Raw genomic sequence first — 22,081 nt, forward strand, 5'->3', positions numbered from 1 at the left:
ACATCGCGCTACGACACCAGGGTTCCCGAGTTCGAATCCCGGTCTGGGCATGGATGTTGTGGGAGTCGATTCATCAATTTCATGATATCATCACTCATCCCCATCTTGGCAAATTAGCCAACAGTGGTACAAAAAGCGAAGTAAAACAAAACAAATCAATTACAATTACACTTGGAGGGTTAGAAGATAATAGAAAAACAGATCTGGTTCCAAAGTTTTAAGTTGGCAACATTGACAGCTCGGAAGCAACAAGACGGCCAGGCGAGAGGGGAACCCCGACGGCATTTGCACGTACCTTTCCTCGCCTCTCAACCCCCTGGGATGTTCGGTACCAATACATGCGAAATAGATCCAAGATTTTACACACCCACACTTCACGGTACCAAGGGATGCGATTAAACACCACAGTTTTACACAGCCTTGAAGGTACCAGCTTTCACCAGCAGGTGGCAGAGTGTAACACAGCGACATAAACACTAATCCAACAAATATGAACTTTTTGGTACCTTCGAAATACTTCGCGTACAGGTCGCAAGGGCTCTCAGGAGTCTCGAAATGCCTTTTCCTTATTGGGACCGGCAAAAAGTCCCAACATTTTTTTTGGTCCCATTAAGAAAGGTGTTTAAAGATACGCCGGTCCTAAGAAGAATATATTTGCGTACCCACCCACACACACCCACACACACATATACATACACACCCACACCCACACCCATACCCACATATATATTGACCTTGACCTTGACCTTGACCTTGATCTTGACCTTGACCCTGACGTTGACGTTGACGTTGACGTTGACGTTGACGACGTTGACGACGTTGACGACGTTGACGACGTTGACGTTGATGACGTTGACGTTGATGACGTTGACGTTGACGACGTTGACGTTGACGACGTTGATGTTGATCTTGACCTTGACCTTGACTACACCTACCCAGATGTTTTCAATGCGGTCCGTGCTTAGGGTATATAAAGAGATTTTGCATTGCATATCAGCCAGTATTGTAGGAGCTGTTGAAGAGTAAGGTTGTATTGTTCCAGTGCTGCTTATATTTTTTAAACACAAAAATATTGCAGATTTGTATAAATTGAATTACAAATCACACTGCTGAACCCAACTGATTAAGTATAGAGTTTTGATTTGATTCCCAAGAAATTTTATATAAATACCAAAGCCAAAAATATTAACACACATACACACACACACATACACACACACACACACACACACACACACACACACACACACACACACACAGTACAGTGCTGAACCCAACTGATTAAGCATAAAATTTTGATTTGAATCCCAGGAAATTGTATATAATAAACAACAAGAAAAATGCCGAATCAAAAATATTGCAATCAGTGCAATAAAAATATATTTAGCTCTAATTGGGCCAGACACCAAAAGATTTGTAATCCAGACAAATGCAAAACTCCCACAAAAATTTGCCCCAAATGCCATAGAAAATATAACATGCAATACTTCACATATACACATAAAAATACTTGTTCTGCACAGTCATCAACATTGCCCCCACAACCATCCACATCTGGTCTGAAAAGGAAGCATGAAGCACCTGTTAATGCCGGACCTGCAAAGCAGCCACGCTATGAACCACCTATCCATAGCAGTTTTAATGGCCAATTAAGAGATTATCGGCTTGTATCAGAGCCAAGATGTGGTATTAAGAATTTTTTGAACAGTGTAAATCCTGATCTGCAAGCAATTCTAAATGCACAAAATGGCTCTTATAAGCTGTCCCTCAAATTGTATGCACAATATAAGAAGCCAAATGGCACAAAATTTACACAGCCCCACAAAACAGAAACTGTACCGGTATATTCAAATACAAATTCAGACAAAATAATAAGCAGGTTGATAGATCAATTAAATATTAAACACTCTGAATTTGCAGCAAAAGAGTCTGGATGGAGCCTATGCGGTTCTCCACACAAGTTATATGTTAATATTTCTGAATTCACTCCATTACAAGGATCTACATATCTGCCATTACCTGATAATATTAAAAACAGAAGAGCCGTGGTTAATATAGAAAATACCGACCAGAAATGCTTTTTGTGGTGTATATTAGCTGCTTTGTTTCTAGTTTCAAGGCATCCTGAGAGAATAAGTTGTTATAAACAACATGAACACTTTTTTGACGATGCAATGGAGGGTTTGGAATATCCAATGTTAGTTCAGAATATTGATAAATTTGAAAAAAGGGCCAGGAATATCAATGATAAACAATTATCTATTAATGTATTTATTTGCTCCACTGACCGTGGCAATTGCTTGATAGAACCTCTCAGAATCAGTACAATTGATGATGAATCTGCTGTTCCGATTGATTTGCTCTTAATTGAAGGGGATGGCACACACCATTACACTCTGATACATAATCTTGAAGCTTTAGTGAGAACACAACTAGACAAATCCAATATAATATTCAAGTTGTGCAGAAGATGCTTAGCTGTATTTGATGGCAGAAAAATGGTGAAGGGGGTTCGTGAAGAGAGTGCAGAAATTGCAAAAAACAAGTTAATTGTGCATCTGAAATATTGTGGCAATCATAAACCTGTTCATATGGTGATGCCAATGCCAAGTGAGAATTGCAAATTCAAAAAGTTTGAAGCCTTGTTGGAACACCCAGCATATATTGTCTGTGATTTTGAATCAATCCTCAAATCTCTTGCATCCTGCAATCCAGATCCTGAAGAATCTTCAATTACACCATACCAGCTACATGAACCTTCCAGCTTTTATTATGTGGTTGTACAGGATGGTGTTGTTACCAAAAAAGATTCATACATGGGGCCAGATGCCATCAAAATATTTGCACATAGAATAGAAAATGAGTGCCGTGACATAGCATCTAATATTTTATTAAAATCAAAACCCATGTTGCCTTTAACAGAGAACCGATTGAAGATTTCAACAATGCAGAAAAATGCCCGGTGTGTGATTCTGAATTTTCAGATACAAATATCAAGGTGAAACACCATTCTCATACAGATGGTAAATTCAAAATGGCCCTGTGTAATAGCTGTAATATTAAGATCAAGAGACCAAGATTTGTCCCCATATTTTGCCATGGAGCATCCAATTATGATTTTCATCATTTGATCAGATATGAGGGGTTTGACAAACAGAATTTAAATATTTTAGCAGAAAATGATGAAAAATATATATCTATTAGCAAAATAATTAAAGTTAATGGAGTTCCTATTCACATAAGATTTCTTGATTCTTACAGAATTTTATCTGCTAGCCTGGCTACACTGGCCACTCAATTATCTGATGATCAATTCAAAATCACATGTGCATTGTTTCCAAATCAGGATCTGAAATTAATTAGGCGAAAGGGTGTATATCCATATGATTATGTTACAGATTTTTCTAAATTTGATGAATGTTCTTTGCCACCACAAGAAGAGTTTTACAGCAAAATCAGAGGATCTGGAATCACTGATGATGATCATCACCATGCCCAATTGATGTTTAACAATTTAAAATGCCGGACATTTGGTGATTATCACATGGCATATTTGAAACTTGATGTGACCCTCTTAGCAGATATATTGCAGACATTCAGAAAATCTTCTATGCAAAATTATGGACTGGACCCAATATATTTTTACAGTGCCCCGGGCCTAGCATGGGATGCAATGTTTTTAAATACCAAAATGCCATTGGATCTGATCCAGGATCAAGATATGTATCTGTTTATGGAGGAAAATATAAAAGGAGGTATGGTGCAATGTTCTCAGAGATATGCCAGAGCAAATAACAAATATATGCCTGATTATGATCCAGCACTGCCATCAAATTATATATTGTATGTGGATGCAAATAGCCTCTATGGTCACGCTATGATGGATAAACTGCCATATGCAGGGCTTGAGTGGGTTGAAAATTTCAATATTGAGGATCTTCAGAACTTTGATGACAGTAATTATGGCTTATTCTTAGAGGTTGATTTGACAATTCCAGATCATTTACATAACAAATTTTCTGATCTGCCCCCTGAGGTTCAGTGCTCACCTGGCTCTAAACAGAGGAAATTGATGATGACACTGGAGGCAAAACAGGGCTATGTTATATATTACAAGAACCTCCAGTTCCTGATGAAACATGGTGTTCAAGTGACCAAACTTGGCAAAGTTTTGAGGTTCAGGCACTCAAGATGGTTGAAATCATACATTGATACAAACACAGAGCTTCGAACATCTGCAAAGAGCCAATTTGATAAATCTTTGTTTAAATTGATGGTTAATTCTGTATATGGCAAAACAATTGAAAATGTCAGAAAACATACCGATGTTAAAATAATTACTGACCCCAGCCTGAGCAAAAAATTGGTTGCAAAGCCTAATTTCAATTATAGAAGAATTTATGATGAAAATATGGCACTTTTCAACATGAAAAAAACAAAGATTAAGTTTGATAAACCTATTTATGTAGGGGCTGCAATATTGGAATTGGCCAAATCACATATGTTAATATTGTATTATGATGTGTTGAAACCTTTTTATGGTGATAATATAAAATTGATGTACATGGACACGGATAGTTTTATTCTTGATATTAAAACAGAAGATGTTTATAAAGATATGACCCAGCCTGAATTGTTTCAATATTTTGATACCAGTGAATTGCCAGGCCATTTGAATATTCAACCCCACAACAAAAAGGTGCCCGGCAAGTTAAAAGATGAGACACTTGGTGATGTTATTGTGGAATTTGCTGGGTTAAGTGCCAAGATGTACAGTTTTAAAACATGTAGTGGTGTTGCTGCTAAAAAGGCCAAGGGTATTGGCAAAGTAGCTGTGGAAAAAGAGCTCCAATTTGAAGATTATAAAAATTGTCTCAAATCCCAGAATTTAATCAAAACATCAGAATCGAGAATTCAGAGTGTGGATCACTTATTGACTTCAAATGTTGTAAGAAAAGTGGCTCTGGACCCACATGATGATAAGAGATGCATTTTATCATCTGGCATTCATACTTTACCATGGGGTCATTGTGATTTGAAAAATGGCAAACAATGCACAAGCATAGAGCATGATTTGAAATAAATAAACATGCCTATGAACTTATTTGGGTTCAAAAAACGGGCTGTTATGGAGCTGCCAACACCACAACCCTCTTCTGATATGCTGTCTAAACTGAGTGCTTTGTTAATTATTCATCTGGACAGCATATTTACAGATGTTGATGATGAGACAGGCAAAATATTGTACATATTTAACAATAATTTAAATTATTACCAATTACCTGTAGGTGGGCAATTGCAATTTATTACAACTCCTGAGGGTGATGTTAAAATTTCAGTAGGGAGAAATATTTACAGAATTAAGCACTCAAACATGGTTTCTGGCACTGTTTATACTGTTTCTGCTGGTGACTGCTTATATATTGAGGTCCCTGGATCCTATGATAAGCTTATACCCTTTTTTATAGAATTAAGAATCAGATACTCTATAATAAATAACTACTAAATCAAAAATGCCTAATGATATTTTTGGCCATACAAGACATGAAGATCACAGTGATGAGATTTTGATGCTTGATGTCAGAGTCAAGAAATTAAGAAGTGATTTACAAGCTTTACAAACTACATTCAATGCCAGTCTTCAATTAGAAATTACAAATTTGCAATCACAATGCATGGACCCTCTTCTTAAAATTGATTCTGAACTCAAATTGCTGCTTCAGAAATATACTGACCTGGCCACATTAGATAATTTTCAAAGTTTAGAAGAGGCTGTAGCAGCTCTTCAAGCCAAATTTAAGACCCAGGCTAACAACTCTGAGCAATTGAAACAACAATTAGAAGAGCAGATAAATAATGTCCAGGCACAGCTCCAAACAATTGTCAAAAGCATAAAATCACAAGAAGATTTTGATCTAGTGATTTCCACTCTAAAAGAACAGATTCAGTCACTCCAAATACCTAATCTGGACCCTCTGAACAATGCCATAGCCGAGGTTAAAGAAAAAATTGAGACACTTGAAAATTTTATGAACAATTTGCCATCTTCTGATGCTTTGAATGCAATAACTCGGAGTGTAGCAAATATTAAGCTGCAACTTGAAACATATGAAGATTTTGGAAAAATTCAAAGTTCCATAACCCATCTTGAAGGTACAATAGCAGCAGTGCAAAGTGATTTGGCAAATGTACTAGAATCCAGATTGCCTGGGATTGTAGATACCCTTGTCAGTGTCCAGCAACAAATCACAAAGCTTGAAAACCTCAACACTGAATCTGAACTGTCTCATTTTCATCACTTGATAGATGATATCCAAACAAAACTTGAAATTTTACAACAATCCACACCCTCTCAGGCAGATATAGCTCTGCTCCAAAATGCTATGCAAAATGTGGCTGATGCTTCTGAATTACACAATGTAAAATTGGCACTTGCATCTTTACAAAATACAGTATCAAATTTGCCTACATCACAGGAACTTAAAAATATTAAGAGAGCAGTGAATAGGATATTGAAATCAGAAGATATCAAAAATATCCAAGCAGAGATCAAACATCTCACCCAGACAGTGGCCACTCTACCAACAAATCAACATATTAATGAACTGCATGCCCTGTTTGAGGATATCAGAGGACAGGTCCATGATCTTACAGCTCAAAATTCAAAATTGGCAATTGTTGAAAATTTGCAACAAATTGTAGCTAATATCAAGCAACAGCTAGGGACCATGGAATACAATCAAGCAAATGCCCTGTCTGTTTTTGCCACGCAGCTACAAGAAATTGTGCAACAATACAAAAAACTTGTTGTGGACATAAAAATAAAGCCAGGCCATGATGATGTTGTTAGGACCATCAATGAGCACCTTGAATCTGTAACAAGCAGATTGCTCACAGCAGAAAAGGAAATAACAGGCATAATCGAGAATCCAAAACATTCAGTAATTCTTGAATTGTACAGCATCCCCAACAAAGAATATGAGTCTCCATTTACACCAGGTGGCAAAATATATATGCTGTCCCCTGCACAATTTTATTACCAATTTTTTGTTGGGGGCACATTGAGACCAATCAAGATCAAATATTGGCTTCAACCACAGGCACACCACTACCCTACCTTATCAATAACAAATGCTGATAACAAAGTAAAAATCACCAGTGTAGAATTAGAGGATTTTACAGACCCCAATACATTAGAAACATCCTATGTTGAAGATGATGGCTCTCTGGAATTTAAAATACAAATAGGGGACAAATTATATTTAGAAAATCCTGCAGTATCAGCTGCTGAACACCCCATAGTTGCAATATTCTTGTTTACATACTATGTCTAGACAAATTATTGTTGATGAATTACACAGACAAGCCCGACATAATTATAAGAGACTCCCAGTAGTCACAAAAGGCATAGATGATTTATGGCAGAGCGACTTGATTGAGATGGCAAGTGGACAGTTGAAAAACTTAGACAAAATCAACAAGGGCTACAAGTATCTACTCACTGTAATAGACACATTTTCAAAATTTGCCTGGGCTGTGCCACTCAAATCCAAGACTGGAAAATGTGTTACAGAAGCCATCAGAACAATTATCAATCAGAGTGGAAGATCCCCGCGCTATTTGCAAACAGATAATGGCAAAGAATTTTATAATTTAGTGTTTCAACAATTTATTAAAAGCCAGGCAATAAAACATTATTCGAGTTACAGTGATCTCAAAGCCTCAATTGTAGAGAGATTCAACAGAACCTTAAAAAATCTTATGTATAAACAATTTACCCTCCAAGGTAATTATAAATGGATTAATATTCTTCCAGAACTTCTACATAAATATAACAATTCTGTCCATTCCACAATCAACATGAAACCCTCTGAAGTAACTTCATCTGATGAGCAAAAATTGATCAGCACTGTTTATTATCCTAGATATCAGCCAACAACAAGAAAGGCCAAATACAAGATTGGTGATCAAGTAAGAATCAGCAAATATAAGCACTTATTCAAGAGAGGCTTTACAAGAAACTGGAGCACTGAATTATTTACAGTGGTTCAAGTTAAACCCGGGACCCTTAACACATATATAATAAAGGATCACCGAGGAGAAATTCTCAAAGGCCGATTCTATGAACAAGAGCTCAGCAAAACTAAACAGCCTGACACATATCTCATAGAAAAAATTATCCGCAGAAAAGGCAACAAGTTACTTGTCAAATGGCTGGGACTTCCAGAACACAGCTGGATCGATGCAAACAAAATAATAATATGAGCACCTGGGATGTTATAAAAAGGCTGCCAGAACCTGAACAACAGAATAAGAGAAATGGCAAATTGCTACCTGATAATATTAGGTGTCTTATTGTTGGGCCATCTGCTTGTGGTAAAACTACACTAATGGTTGATAATTTTTTATTAGCACCCAACTGGTTAGACTGGAAAAACAGGCACTTGTATGTTTTTTCTAAGAGCTTGTAACAATTAAAATATCAGCAGCTGATGAAGCTATATGATGGATTGGATATAGCCACTTTTGAACCAGATGTTAAGCCACTCCATGAATGTCTCGATAATTCTGTTGTTGTTTTTGATGACATTATATTGGATAATCAAAACAAGGTTAGGAATTTCTTTACACAGGGCCGGCACAAAAACATTGATTGCTTCTACCTGGCACAGACTTTTTCAAAAATACCCAAGCAACTGATCCGAGACAACAGCAATTTTATATGTGTGTTTCATCAAGACCATACCAACCTCAAACACATACATGATGAATATGTAGGTGGGGACCTGAGCTACAATGATTTTTCCAAGATTTGCAGCAAGTGCTGGAACCAGGACAGTTATGGGTTTGTCACAATTGATATGACAAGAACACCCAATAGTGGCAAATACAGAAATATAATCAACAATTTTCTAGACATTGAAACATAAATAAATAACCATGAAAAGGCCAATAATTGATGATCTTAAATTAAGAGATTATCTTGTAAAAAGATTTAAGGGATGGAAATCAGAGAACCGAGGAATTTATGAAAAACACAAACAAACAGAACAGCCTGTAATTGATGCTATTAATAATTTAGGTAAGAATATCAAAACTGTTACAGAGCAAAATCAAAATTTGCTCACAGAGCTTGTACCTGTAGCTGCAAGGAACATATTAGATTATCCATTCACCCCACTTTCCAGTATTCATACACGTAGTCCTATTGCTCCTAGAAGAATTGAGGCTAGTCAGGATCCTATTGAATTGGGTCTTCTTGCTCAAAAATATTTAACCACGCCTAAAGACAATAAAGATGAGGTGTTTGGCTTATATGCTGACACAGAGCTTGATGGTAGCATCATACATAGAATTGGCAATTTCAGAGTAACATTTATGGGAGATGATATAATTGTATATTCAGAATCTCGACTTGGAGAAAAAGGTGCTTTTGTTAAGTATCTCGGAACACCTGGATTGTGGGAACTGATGACTAGGAAAAGGCCTGGCAGCTATACAGATCAAGATTATGAGGATTACAAAGAAATATTAATAAAATCAGATGCTCTATACCAGAACAATGATCCCACACAAAAAAGGGTTAAGTCAAGCAGTGGGGCAAAATACAATAATTTAATCAAGCCCATATGGTCACAAATCAAGACTGGCAGTGGAATCAAACAATACAACACCCTGCCTAAAGAATTTGTCTGGGTTGATGATGTCAGGAAACTTGTAGATAGGTTATTGGTGATAGCTGGGGAGGAAAATGCTGGGAACCACAATTTTTACAATGAAAAGGTTGGAATTATGGACATGATAAGCACAAAATTGTCTAATTTTATAGTGAATGACACTAAGGGGATTGGATATCTCATAAAAATTATTAATACTCTACCCCCCAAATTTTGGAATATTTCTGAGGGTCGGGGCCTTGTTAATGACATTATAAACAAGCTGCCATTTGAATTACACATTCCAGGCTATCAATATTGTGGTCCAGGCACAAAACTAGATCATAGATTAAACAGAGGTGATCCTGGTGTTAATCCCTTAGATGCTGCTTGTAGAGACCATGATATTGCATACAACACACATTCTGATCTTGACAAGAGACATGTTGCAGACAAGAAATTAGAAGAGGCTGCATTTGGCAGATTTGTAAGCAAAGATGCTTCTTTGAGTGAAAAAATAGCAGCATTGGGGACCACTATAGCTATGAGCACCAAACAAAAATTGGGGTGGGGGTTGTGAATATGTATATAATAAACCTACAATGAAGGCCAAGGGTGTTATGTATCAAATACCTTATGCAGGTCTCAAATCTCTTAAAACTATTGACAGCCTTTTAACCAAAAAGCAGCGCAAGAAAAAAAATTCTTGTATTGCAAAGGGGCATGGTATGAAATTGTTACTTAGTACCCCCCAATTAAAAAAATTACAGCAATCAAGAAAAAAATCACATGTGGGGGGATTTATATTTACCATCCCTGCCATCTTAGCTGCTCTCGGGGCTGTGGGGAGCTTGGCTGGGGGATCAGCTGCCATAGCAAAAACAGTAATAGATGCCAAGAAAAATAGGGCAGAATTAGATGAGCAGAAGCGCCATAACCTGGTTATGGAGAAACAAGGCAAAGGTGTTAAAAGAGCCATGAATAAGTTTAAAAAAAACAAGAGCCGCTTACAAACCAAGATATTGAAGCTTTAATCAAGCCACTGGGCATCAAACATTTTAGAGGTGTGTACATGTCTGATTCTTTACCAGAACAACCACTCAACAAAGAGTGTGGCATTGTTAATTTGGATGAGTACAAAAATCAGGGCACTCACTGGATCTGTTATCTTAAATATTTAAAAAATGAGGCATTTGTGTTTGATTCATTTGGAGGTGTTCCACCTGAAAATTTAATAAAATATCTAAATTCAGCTAATCTTTATTACAATAATGCCCGTGTTCAAAACTTCAAAGATGTTAATTGCGGACATTTGTGTTTATCTGTTCTTAGATACATGTCCCAAATAAATAAACCATCAATTGAAGATTTTCAAAAAGCCTTGTGGTATCTGAAACATCATGGGGGTATTCCATCTCACCAGCCAAAATTCAATATTGAAACTCAAATTGCATGATGACATAGTGTATCCCAAAACAATAGCTCTCAGAGCATTTTATGGCATGTACCTAATCCCTAATATTACACACCACAACAACACAATTGCAGTAGGTGATGAAAAAATTTTCATCACTCCAGGGCAATATAATCTGTCCACTCTAAATGCTCAATTACCCAGAGGTATAGTGTTAAGTCAAAATTCTGTCACTCACAGAGTAGAGATTGTATCTGCTACAGAAACAGTGGATCTGGGTACTATAGGAGAGCTGTTGGGCTTTGAGAACAACACAAAACTTGAACCAGGCATCAAACACACATATACCTAAATTCTTAGCCATAGAGACTCTAAATATTCACTGTAATGTGGCTGAGGGTATGATCACCAAATCAAATGGCATAGGCACTCACAAACAAACAGGCATTATTGCAACATTCAAACCTAATTCTGAATTTATGGAGCCCATTATCTACAATCCATCCCCAACATTATATTTTCCTGTGTGTCATAACAGAATAGATTATATTGAATTGATGGTCACTAATGAAAAAGAAGAATTAGTTGATTTTGCTGGAGCCACAACAACTGCAATCATAGAGATTAATATTTAAATAAAAATACATACAAGAAAAAAATGGAAAATATTGAGAGTTATGAGCTACAATCATTCCCCCCAAACAGGAGGACATTTGCAAATTTAAATCAACCCAACACAGAGATTGAGGTTGATCTTGATGTAGGGGATGGATTTATACACCCTCACAGAGCAGATCTATACATCAAATTTGATGTTGTAAAGCTCGATAGTACAGATTATCCGGCAAATTCAAATATAAGATTGGTAGATAATTTTGTGCCACATCTATTCTCTGAAATTGAGATCAGAAAGCATGGCGTTGTTATAAACAGAATAGATTATCCCGGCATTACCTCCACAGCTTTGGCCACATTAAAATTATCCAAAACCGAGGCTTCATACTACAAAATAGGTGGATTTGAGGCTGGTGATAAGATATTATCTAAAAACCACACAGTGCTGTTCCCCATGCGCCTATTGCCAGGATTCTTCTCAGATTACAAAGATATTATGTGGAAGGGTGGTTTAAGAATCACATTTAGAAGAGCTGCAAATGATAATAATGCTTTGATGAGGTACAGTGCAATAAACCCCACAGGAGAAGCTCTGCCTGATACCCTACCTGATGCAGGCAAATGCATTATTCAGACCATGGAGTTAAGAATCCCTGTTGTTGAGTATGAGGCCAGTTATGCTCTTAAATACAAAGCAGATATAATAAAAAATCCACAGATTCCTCTACAATTTTATACATATCAATGTGTACAGAAGCCCGCATCTGGTACATATTATGAGTTTGATGCTACAAATTCATTCTCCAGTATTCAATATGACATGCCTGATTTTGTAGTGGTATTGTTTCAGACTGGAAGACACAACAATCAGGAAAAAAATTCAAGTAAATTTGATAGCTGCAACATCAAGAACATATATCTTAAAAATGGCAGAAATGAGGTCTTTCCTAGAGAAAATTACAATTTAGACATGTCCAAGGATGATTTCCTTAAATTATATGAGGCATTTACATCCTTCAAAAGGGTCACTACTGGCAATACTGACATGTATTACACACCAGATGAATTCAAAGCACAGAGACCCATGTTTGTAATCAATGCTTCAAAAAGAAAACAAGTTGTGGTGAATGACAGGACAAACATTAAAATTATCTGTGAATTCCATGAGGCATTACCTGATGACACCATATGTAGTGTTATTCTCATAGGGGAAAAATCATATGTTTATGATGTAAGAAATGAGAGAGTCACGGAGCAATTCTAGAGGGTCTCTGCATATAATATTTTAATATTAGATAAGCAAGTTGAGGCTGGGGTCCAATTAAACTTAAACTGGAAGTAAATATGTGTGTGTGTGGGTGGGTGTGGGTGTGTATATGGGTGTATCTTGGCTTAGTTTTAAGTGTGGCCAAAAAAATATCAAGAAGAGCATATTTTTGACAGGATTATGGACAACAATCTCACAGAAATACCTTTTATAAGTGTAACCTCATCAATCCGAGGGGGCTCTTCCTTTCTCATGGAATCCATGAGGGCTTTTTTACAAAAAATCTTGGATTAGGCAGGGTTCCACACTTGAGCAAAAAGCTCATATGGGCATGTTGAGCTAGTTTTAAGTGTAAGCAAATCTGCTTGAGGGGGGCTCTTCCTTTCTTGGGTTTATAATACCACCAATCCCACTACTATTTCATTTCGTTGACTTAGTGATTTGCAGTTGGATTAAGAGAACCTAAATTATACATATAAAAAAATAGCTGGAATATGAGAGAGAGATATGCTACGTGGGAAAGAATCTTGAAAGGAAATAAATGATCTGTTGAACTTCAGACGAGACATTTCAGAAGCTCTAATTATGAGGAATGATAAATAATAGGAAACAGAACAGAATTGGAAACAGATAATATTGCAACAGAAGTATATATTAAAGGTATTCATATGTAGAAGGAGTACAAAACGATGAGCTCGCTTGACTCACAGTGATGTCATTTGTCAACATCCGATTTTTTAACTTTGATGTCCCTTGACTCACAGTGACGTCATTTGACAACATCCGGTTTTTCAATCTATACACACACATTGTATAAAACTTTATATATAATATAATTTAGGAGACCGATATACTTACGAAAAATACAGAACATTTTTTTAGCAAGAAAAAGAAAATTCTGTGAGCGAAAGTCACTATGGTCTCTTAATGCTAAGCCTTGCCTACCAGTAGATTTGACCCAAAATCATCTGCCCGAATTCCATTTTCAATACGATTCTTTCAATTGCAGTAGAAAGTAAGGTAACAGTAGGATAAGCCGGAGACGGATTTCTTAAAATTTACAGGAGAAAAGACGAGAAAGTACTTACGGAATTGTGTTCTTGAGGACTTTCTGAAGCCGGAGATATTGTTTTTTGGAATCGTGCTACGTATTTTGCCTGTAAATAAGGTATTTTTCGTCAATCATGCATCTCCGTTGTGCGATAGCTCGTGCCGCCATTACCGTTGACTACGTGAATCAAATGTTCCGTGCGTTCGGTTATGTAACCCCCTCACAGTGTAGCAACCACGCGGTAGTTTTACAAGATGACGTGTGAGCGGGGTTTTTCTTCCAATTTAAGGTAACACTCTAGTTTACGTCCTTTTCCTAAGGAATACGTGTCATATATCGTTGGAAAGCTTATTTTATAAGGAATTGAACAACGTAAATCCGAAAGGTAGGAAAAATTTCCTGAAAGAGTAAATCGAGAAAAACCTATGTTGTCCGGATATGCGTGATTGAACATACTAAGGAATTGTTTAGATAATGAAGCACATATTTAGGGGTGAAATGAGTGCTAATGGAACCTAACCTAACAGGCCTAACCTAACCTCGTAGGCATACCTCGACCCCGTGAATGGATAGTGGGGCTATCGTGAAAGGAAAGTGTAAAAAGAGAAAGGTACTTACCCGAAGAGATGCCGGGTGCCGCACCACCATCGCGCACCGCGAGTGCAAAGAAGCAATCACCATGCAGATAAGGACGTAAAGTAGAGTTTAGCCTTAATTTTCGCTTAAAAACCTTTTGTGAATAGTTTGTGCGGCATTTATCGGCGCAGCGCAAACGCAAAGAAGCAATCACCATGAAGATAAGGACGTAAAGTAGAGTTTAGCCTTAATTTTCGCTTAAAAACCTTTTGTGAATAAATGTGCGGCATTTATCGGCGCACCGCGAATGCAAAGAAGCATTCACCATGCAGATAAGGACGTCAAGTACAGTTTAGCATCAATTTTCGCTTAAAAACCTTTTGTGAATAGTTTGTGCGGCATTTATCGGTTCATAAGTTTGGAAACACTGCACATCAGCTGACGATACTGCATATCAGCTGACAATAGACAACGTGAGTCAAGATTTGCCCGCCGATCAATAAATGATTATAATGTTAAAAGTAACGTGTTTTTCATGGAAAAAAAGGTTATGGCCAGCTTGAAAAATCTTCCGCTATGCATATGAGGTAAGTAGCAATGATTTTTATTTGAAAACAACCGAGTTTAATGTGTCTCCGGCTTATCCTACTGTTACCGAAAGTAAACTGTCCATGTGCTTCTCCCACCCACCCCCGTCCCCCCTCGCTCAGTTCAGACACCTGATAGATGTTAGTGTGTACATACATTTTTAAACAGCAAAAACAACACGTAACAAACGCAAATGAACGAAAAACTGCAGAAACAATGTATTACGTTCTCAGCAATATCATAAGAAATAGAACACGAATGATATAAAGAATCGCATGACTCTGCTTTAAGCTACATATCTCCTCAACCCCTGACACTAAAGTCACGAAACAAAAAGCAATCTGTAGAGGAATTCATAAGCAATGAATTTTGTTCGGTAATTTGTGGACGTAAGATACGTAGTTTCTTACATATTTGCTGTTTTATGTGTTAGAAACCAGCTTATACTCTAATTCAAAAAATGAAAAAAAAAATATTTTAATCTCTCTAATTCAATTTAAATTTATGGTAGCTCTATTAAACAAAAAACATACTTACTTACTTTTATATATATTCTTTCGTATTTCTAAATTAAAAATACAAAGTTATTTATTACTTATGTTAAATGAGTATCTATTTTGTACACCGACAACGTTTCGGGAACCACTGTTCACTTCTTCAGGTCCTATATCTCTACTACTACAAGGTCACAGAATATTAACCTAGTTGTTCATATCTGGCCTCGCTTCATAAAGAATTAGCCATACTTTCTATTCCCACAATCTGTATAGGGGGGGAGGGAGGAGCAAAAGTACTCACCCCACCGGCACCTCCTTGTCAGGGTTCTCCGACTCCATCCACTTCTGGACTTCCTGCCTGTACCTTGCAACCTGCTCGCTGGCCCCAAAGGTTTTCCTTATTCCTCGTACGTAGCTCCTCACCATCTTCCTTGATGGGGAATCCCTTTCCTGGTCCTCTTCTCCCAGTTCCTGGTAGGCTGGGTTTGTGAGGTAAATTTGATAGTTCTGCAAGGGACACCCAAACATTATTTTAGACAATGCAGCATTTTGATGCTAGGTTTCAAATTAGCATCAAGCATAAATATATAAATTCTTGTTATAAATAAAACACAGAAATCAAATTACGAGTTTTGTGTATTACACCATGTCCCATAACACATTTTGGAACTAACAGTAATGATGAAATGTCTTTCTTCTTTTCAAAGATTTTATCGTTAATGCATTTAAATTGTGAATGTTATAAAAAGATGACGGTCACAATAACCTCCCCTGCTGAGCTGAATAAAATATAGGCATCATACTGTGGATACCTCAATGATACAATTTCTTAATTATACACATCAAAGAGTGACATAACATTCAAATTTTTAACATCCAAAACAACTTTTAATATTATAACAAATCTTTCAAAGAGTAAACATCAATTTTGAACTACATTTTTACTCTTGCACATGATTGTTAACATTCAATTTAAATGTCCAATATTATACATTCGTCGAAGGAAAATAATATTTGCAATTAATGACAGATTTTGATATTTGAGAAATAAATGAAATAAGTTATCAGCTACTCGAGCTTCACAATATTCGTTGCCGTAACCCTTCTTATGAATGTCTTCTTCAGAAGCTACATAAACAGAATCATCCACTGAGAAGATTCAAACGACAAAATTTTACAAAATTATGTTTAGCCTTTTAGGTGAAAGTACAGTTGGCAAGTGAAAGCCACCTGCTAGAAAGTTCCTAACAACTTTCTAATATTCTGGAGGGAGTAATGTTTGTGTATATGTAATGCCCTTTTTGTGAATCTTGTTACTTTTGTATTTGATACAGAGTCTGATGAAGACCTTGCTAGAAGGTTGAAACGTTACGTTTAGTTTATGTTCTTAATAAAATAAATTACTGCCTTGGTCAGCATACTTAGTTTTTCAAAATCCAAGAATTACACTGTTCTGCAAAGGTTTTATTTCTTCTGAAGGAATTTGGTATGGGAAATTCAAATCCGTAATTAGAATTTCGCTATCAGGGACAGTTTTTTAAGTTATATAAGGAAATAAAGAGTCTCATTTTACTCAGATTCACCGTTCGTGAGAAATGCAGGGAATTGTCAGATGAGGAGTTGGCAGCATCTGCTTCTTAGTTTCTGTTTCAGATGTTGGCAGTTCTGTTACTAAGCTACATGATGTACCTGCAAGTTATTGTCAAAATACTAAGCATTGTGATTGCAGCTTTTGTTTAAGTTGATATATTTTGTCTGTCGAAATCAACCAGGTAGCCTCTGCTACATCTGTGGAGAGTTGGCCTTTGGAAGGCAGAAGTAGAGGATTCGATCTATCATGAAGAATTACTACAAACATTACCTTGGAATAGACCAATCTCCACCCCAGCACAAACATTACTAAAATTAGGCAAACGTGCCTATTTTGAAATTGAGCACCTGCTGATTGATCGCAACGACGTTAGTGGTTTAATGAACGTTCATACGTTCTTCTGATGCCACAAAGAAACCTGTGAGATATTGGAAGCTAACTAACTAACTCTCTAGCTTCTAAAGCCCAAAGGATTATGACTGCAGCAACACAAGCCTTTCATCTGTCCCTATCCTAGGCAAAATCTATCCAACATTTTCCATCCTTACCGATTTCCTTTAGGTCCAGGGATATTAGAACAAATCCATGGAATATAATGAGCATAATTGGACGATAATTGGCGACTTCAAGATAGTTGCAATGATATTGGGAATGCAACATGACTACACAACGTATCCCTGCTTCCTCTGCAAGTGGTATGCCCGTGACAGAAGAACCCCTACACAAAAAAGAATTGGTCTCAACGAAATTGACAAGTGGGAGAAAAATTATACCGCGTGTGATGTTCCTCTTCCCCCTCTTCACTCCAAGCTAGGCCTTACGAAACAATTTGTAATTTGAAATCAGCACAAAATTTGCAATAGGAATCAGAACTTTTTCCTCCAGAAAAGAGAAAAACGTTTCTTTATATAGAACAGTGCTCGAAACAAAAGGACATGATACTTCCTTACCACCTCAATTACTGAGTTCAACAGTAGACATACGATTATTAATTATTGCACTTGCACTTGTGCTCTCAAAATCAAATAGGCATGTAATTGTTTAACTACAAATAAATCCAAGTGAACAAATTCATTACCTAATTTCATAATGGCATATTTAAATCCTACGACTTTTACATGCTGTTCACCCGCGATACAAGCCAACTCAATTCCTTCCATTTGTTCTAGCTTTATATTTGGCAGTAAAGAACATAAAGTGATCCAAACCTTATTATCCTACAAATTACATTGACTACCTGTCAATTAAACATTTAAGAAACAAGTCAATGATAGATTCAGTATATAATGCAAAGGTAACCGAAACCATATTCTGCGTTGGTTACCATGACGACAAGATTTGGTTACATGGATGGTACGAACATCGACTAAAAGTACACATGAATATGTTATGATTATTGTGACCAGTTAAGTGTAAGTATACACTACTAAACTGATATTGTCACCGTTCGGAGTTGTACCCAATGACTTTTATTTATCATACAATTGGTGTACGAAACGGGGAACGAGACGACATTATTTATATTGTCACAAATTCTTCCCTGTATTTCTGGTGCTTCAAGTAAAGGTGCAAGAGTTCCTTTATCTGTAACAGTTCACTCAGGCTCTGAGTCAATCCACTCCATCAAAAATGTAAGAGGTAAATCTTCATCTTTATCAGCGTCTAAATATTTAAATTTATTAAAGTCACCGAGACAAGACTTAACATGCAAAAGGTACGGGTCTTAATTACAAGAATGCTTTATATGGTCATCCTCTGGTAGGCAGGGCGATTTGAAACGCATTTCCTCTCTTTCATTGTTTAATGTTCTCGCAGAGCTTCCACTAGTAACATTCGTTACTGTACAACATTCCTGATTAAAACTAATATCACTGCAGTTCATTTCATGTCGGAAATTTCCATTGTCCCTTGCTGAAACTTCTGAGTTAGTGATAGTGGGGTCACCTTGTAATTCTCAAGAAAAAGAAATTGTTAAAATGTCATCACTAGGTGCAAATATGGCGCTGAAACATGGTGCAACAACATCTTTCTGCTTAATCATTGATCATGCAGTCTTACATTTCCAAACGATCATTCACGCATATTGAACATTGCTGTACCGACGACAACGACGAATAAAAAATGCACGTCTAACTAATGGTTATTGATAATTATTTCAGCTCCATATTTCCTCCGAATTAGAGGCTTTTGTAAAAATATAGAAATTACGGAAAATTTGCAGAATAACGAAGCAGGTGCGACGAGAAGCAGTTTCGGTTAGCTGACACATCAACAAAGGTTGACACACAGAACATTTGTGAGGTGTGTACAAAAAACCTTGGGAGAGTTTATCATTCAATTCGCATCAGAATTACTATTGTCAGTTCCATTTTTTTCCGTAGTAAATTTATAATGGTCCACAGACAATAATCACACTGTAATTTACACTTGACGTTCACCAGTTATTTAATGATAATCATAATAATACCTTGTAATTCTCCCATGCATCTGTACCGTCAAGGGATGAGGAAAAAAAGTTGGTAATCATTTTCATGAACCATGGCTCTAGGGTATCCAGGTCCCGCCGAAGAAAGAGCTGAAGGCGAAAGTGGTGGGCGTAGGAGAGGTCGCCGTACCAACATAGGAAGACACTGTAGTGGATCAGCTGGGCACGAGTCAATGCGGGGATGTTCTTGAAGTTGTCGCTGTTCAAATACCGGGTGATCAGGTCCCAGTTGTCGGTGTCGTAGTTAACGTAGTAGAGACCTGGAAGATTTCAGACAATGGTGTAAAAAGAAAAAAGAATCAGTGCACACTTTAAAAGAATAACTCCCTTGTAGCTATAGTTAGGGTTTACTAAATATACCTGTAGTTCAAGAAAAACTTATAGGTGTGTTTCACCTACGTCACAATCTGCTGAAGTGGGACTTCAAGCAGCCTTGATGGAGGCCAGTTCTTGAAAACATACGGAATTCAAGCGGGAGATTTTAAACATTTTTACGATGGTACATTATGAAGTATTCGGTGCTTCATACAGAAGCTCACGTTATTTCACATTTTCTTGCTTACGCAAACATGCCGGCTGTGCACACCCTGACGTCACATGAAAGTCGCTTGTACACTGGCGAACTTTTAAAAAAGGTCTCCCTCCTCTTAGTTAGATTGGAAGGTAGCTGGAAACACTTCATTACTCCTGTATTGGATACGAAGGTAGGGGAAGGCAGTTGCAGACAAGCCCATCACTACCTTATGCGCACGTAAACTTGTTTCCGGAAAGCTTTCTGTTGGAGTCTTGTCAGGCATGATCTGGGCAGTTTGTGGAAGATTTTTGTGTTCCAATCCCCCCCCCCTCTGTGTATGTGTGTGTGCGTGCGCGCGTGCACGCCGACACCCGTTTCTTTTTAAGTTTGGCGTATTTTTACTGCATCGACTAATTGCTGTTATGGCTAGGAATGAAATAAATAAATATAAATAAAAAAGAATAAAAAAAAAACAAAATTCCTGGCATGTGTAGTTAATAGTAGTAAAGGTTAGGTAAAGTTCCTCGTGCGTATAGCAACGTGCCACGAAGGCACATTTATGGGATGTGGTAGTAGGGAACCGCATAATCTCGAGCTCGGCCATTTTGGAGGTGATACGATCAGCACCACGCTCCAGCCGCCTTTTTTTCGCCAGGGTTGTAGTGGAAATGAGAAAATAGAAATGTTTTGCATTCTGCGTATGTGACAGTATTCTTTGGATATTGTCCCTGAAATATCTGTTAACATCCTAACCCGCAGTTTTTTCAGGATAAACTAGTTGAAGGCCACGAGTGTTTCCTGAGAAGTAATGAACATATCACAGAATGCGCACTAGTTTAGCTCAGGTTTTTTTTGGGGGGAGGGGGGGAGAATGATATACAAATTTATTCTACGAATGCCTACGTCATTGTGACAATGGAGTATATTTTGCAGACTAACGAGGATCTGGCGTCTAGACACAAGGCCAGTATAATGGTCTGTGAAATTTGGACTGTGTCCTACTTTTGTGATTGCCTTTCACAAATTTCGTCTTAACACAGTTTTCATCCTTATTTATCTATGTGATTACTCAAAAGTAGAAGAAAAGCTAAGTAAAATAAATAAATCAATTGGTCATTGTGTCCCTGCGTTTTTCAATATTTCTTCCTGAACGAAAATTAATGTTTCACCGATGTAATGCATCAATATAGTCATGTGAATTATTATTTTCCGTCATCATAGTGTTCTTAATCATTCCTTAAAGCATATACTTTAACGCTGTTGTCCTTAGTGTAAACGATCTTAACTGTGTGGAAGTTTTTATGTAGGCAAAAAAATGGTTAAGAGTAAATCCTAATTGATTGTTATAAATTTAAAATATTATAACTCTGACGTGACGCATATTAACAGTTCTTACTGTCAAGGAACGATTTCTTCTAACTAAAAAGGATTCCGGCCTCCGTGGTAGAGTGGTTAACACAGCTTGCTTAAACACCGCCTTTGCATTGTGTTCGTTCGGTGTTCATTGTGACTGTCACTTCATCAATTTCATCATTTCATCGCTCATCCTCATCGTCGCGTTTAGCCAAAAGTGGCAGATAAGCGAAGTAAAATAAACCAAATCAAACATAAATAAGAATCTGAAGGGAAAAATATTCCATTACCAAAAATAAAATATATAAATATAAAATATACAGTAATTACTTTGTTGACACTGCAGTTTTTTTGGTAGTGTGTAGCTGTCTTAGGGTCGTATGTTCGAATTAGCTGACCTCAAAATATACGAAGAGTGAACAATTAATGGAAATGGGGATGCACATTTCTATCCTTTAGTAAGCGTTGAGTCGT

At 37.0% G+C, this 22,081-nt stretch overlaps 1 protein-coding gene across 1 annotated transcript in view; it reads right to left on the reverse strand.

Moving 5' to 3' along the window:
* The window catches only part of LOC145986691 (aminopeptidase N-like), a 170,497-nt gene that overhangs the window by 81,335 nt on the left and 67,081 nt on the right, over window positions 1–22,081 (reverse strand). The window contains exons 7-8 of the mRNA XM_083121004.1: window positions 19,723–20,000; window positions 15,966–16,171 (exon numbers count right to left, since the gene is read on the reverse strand). Of these exons, the coding sequence (XP_082977130.1) occupies window positions 15,966–16,171; window positions 19,723–20,000 (484 nt within the window). The remainder of the gene's footprint in view (window positions 1–15,965; window positions 16,172–19,722; window positions 20,001–22,081) is intronic.

The sequence above is a fragment of the Lepisma saccharinum genome, chromosome 4 (assembly GCF_977018435.1).
Source record: "Lepisma saccharinum chromosome 4, izLepSacc3.1, whole genome shotgun sequence".
NCBI classification, from domain to species: Eukaryota; Metazoa; Arthropoda; class Insecta; order Zygentoma; family Lepismatidae; genus Lepisma; species Lepisma saccharinum.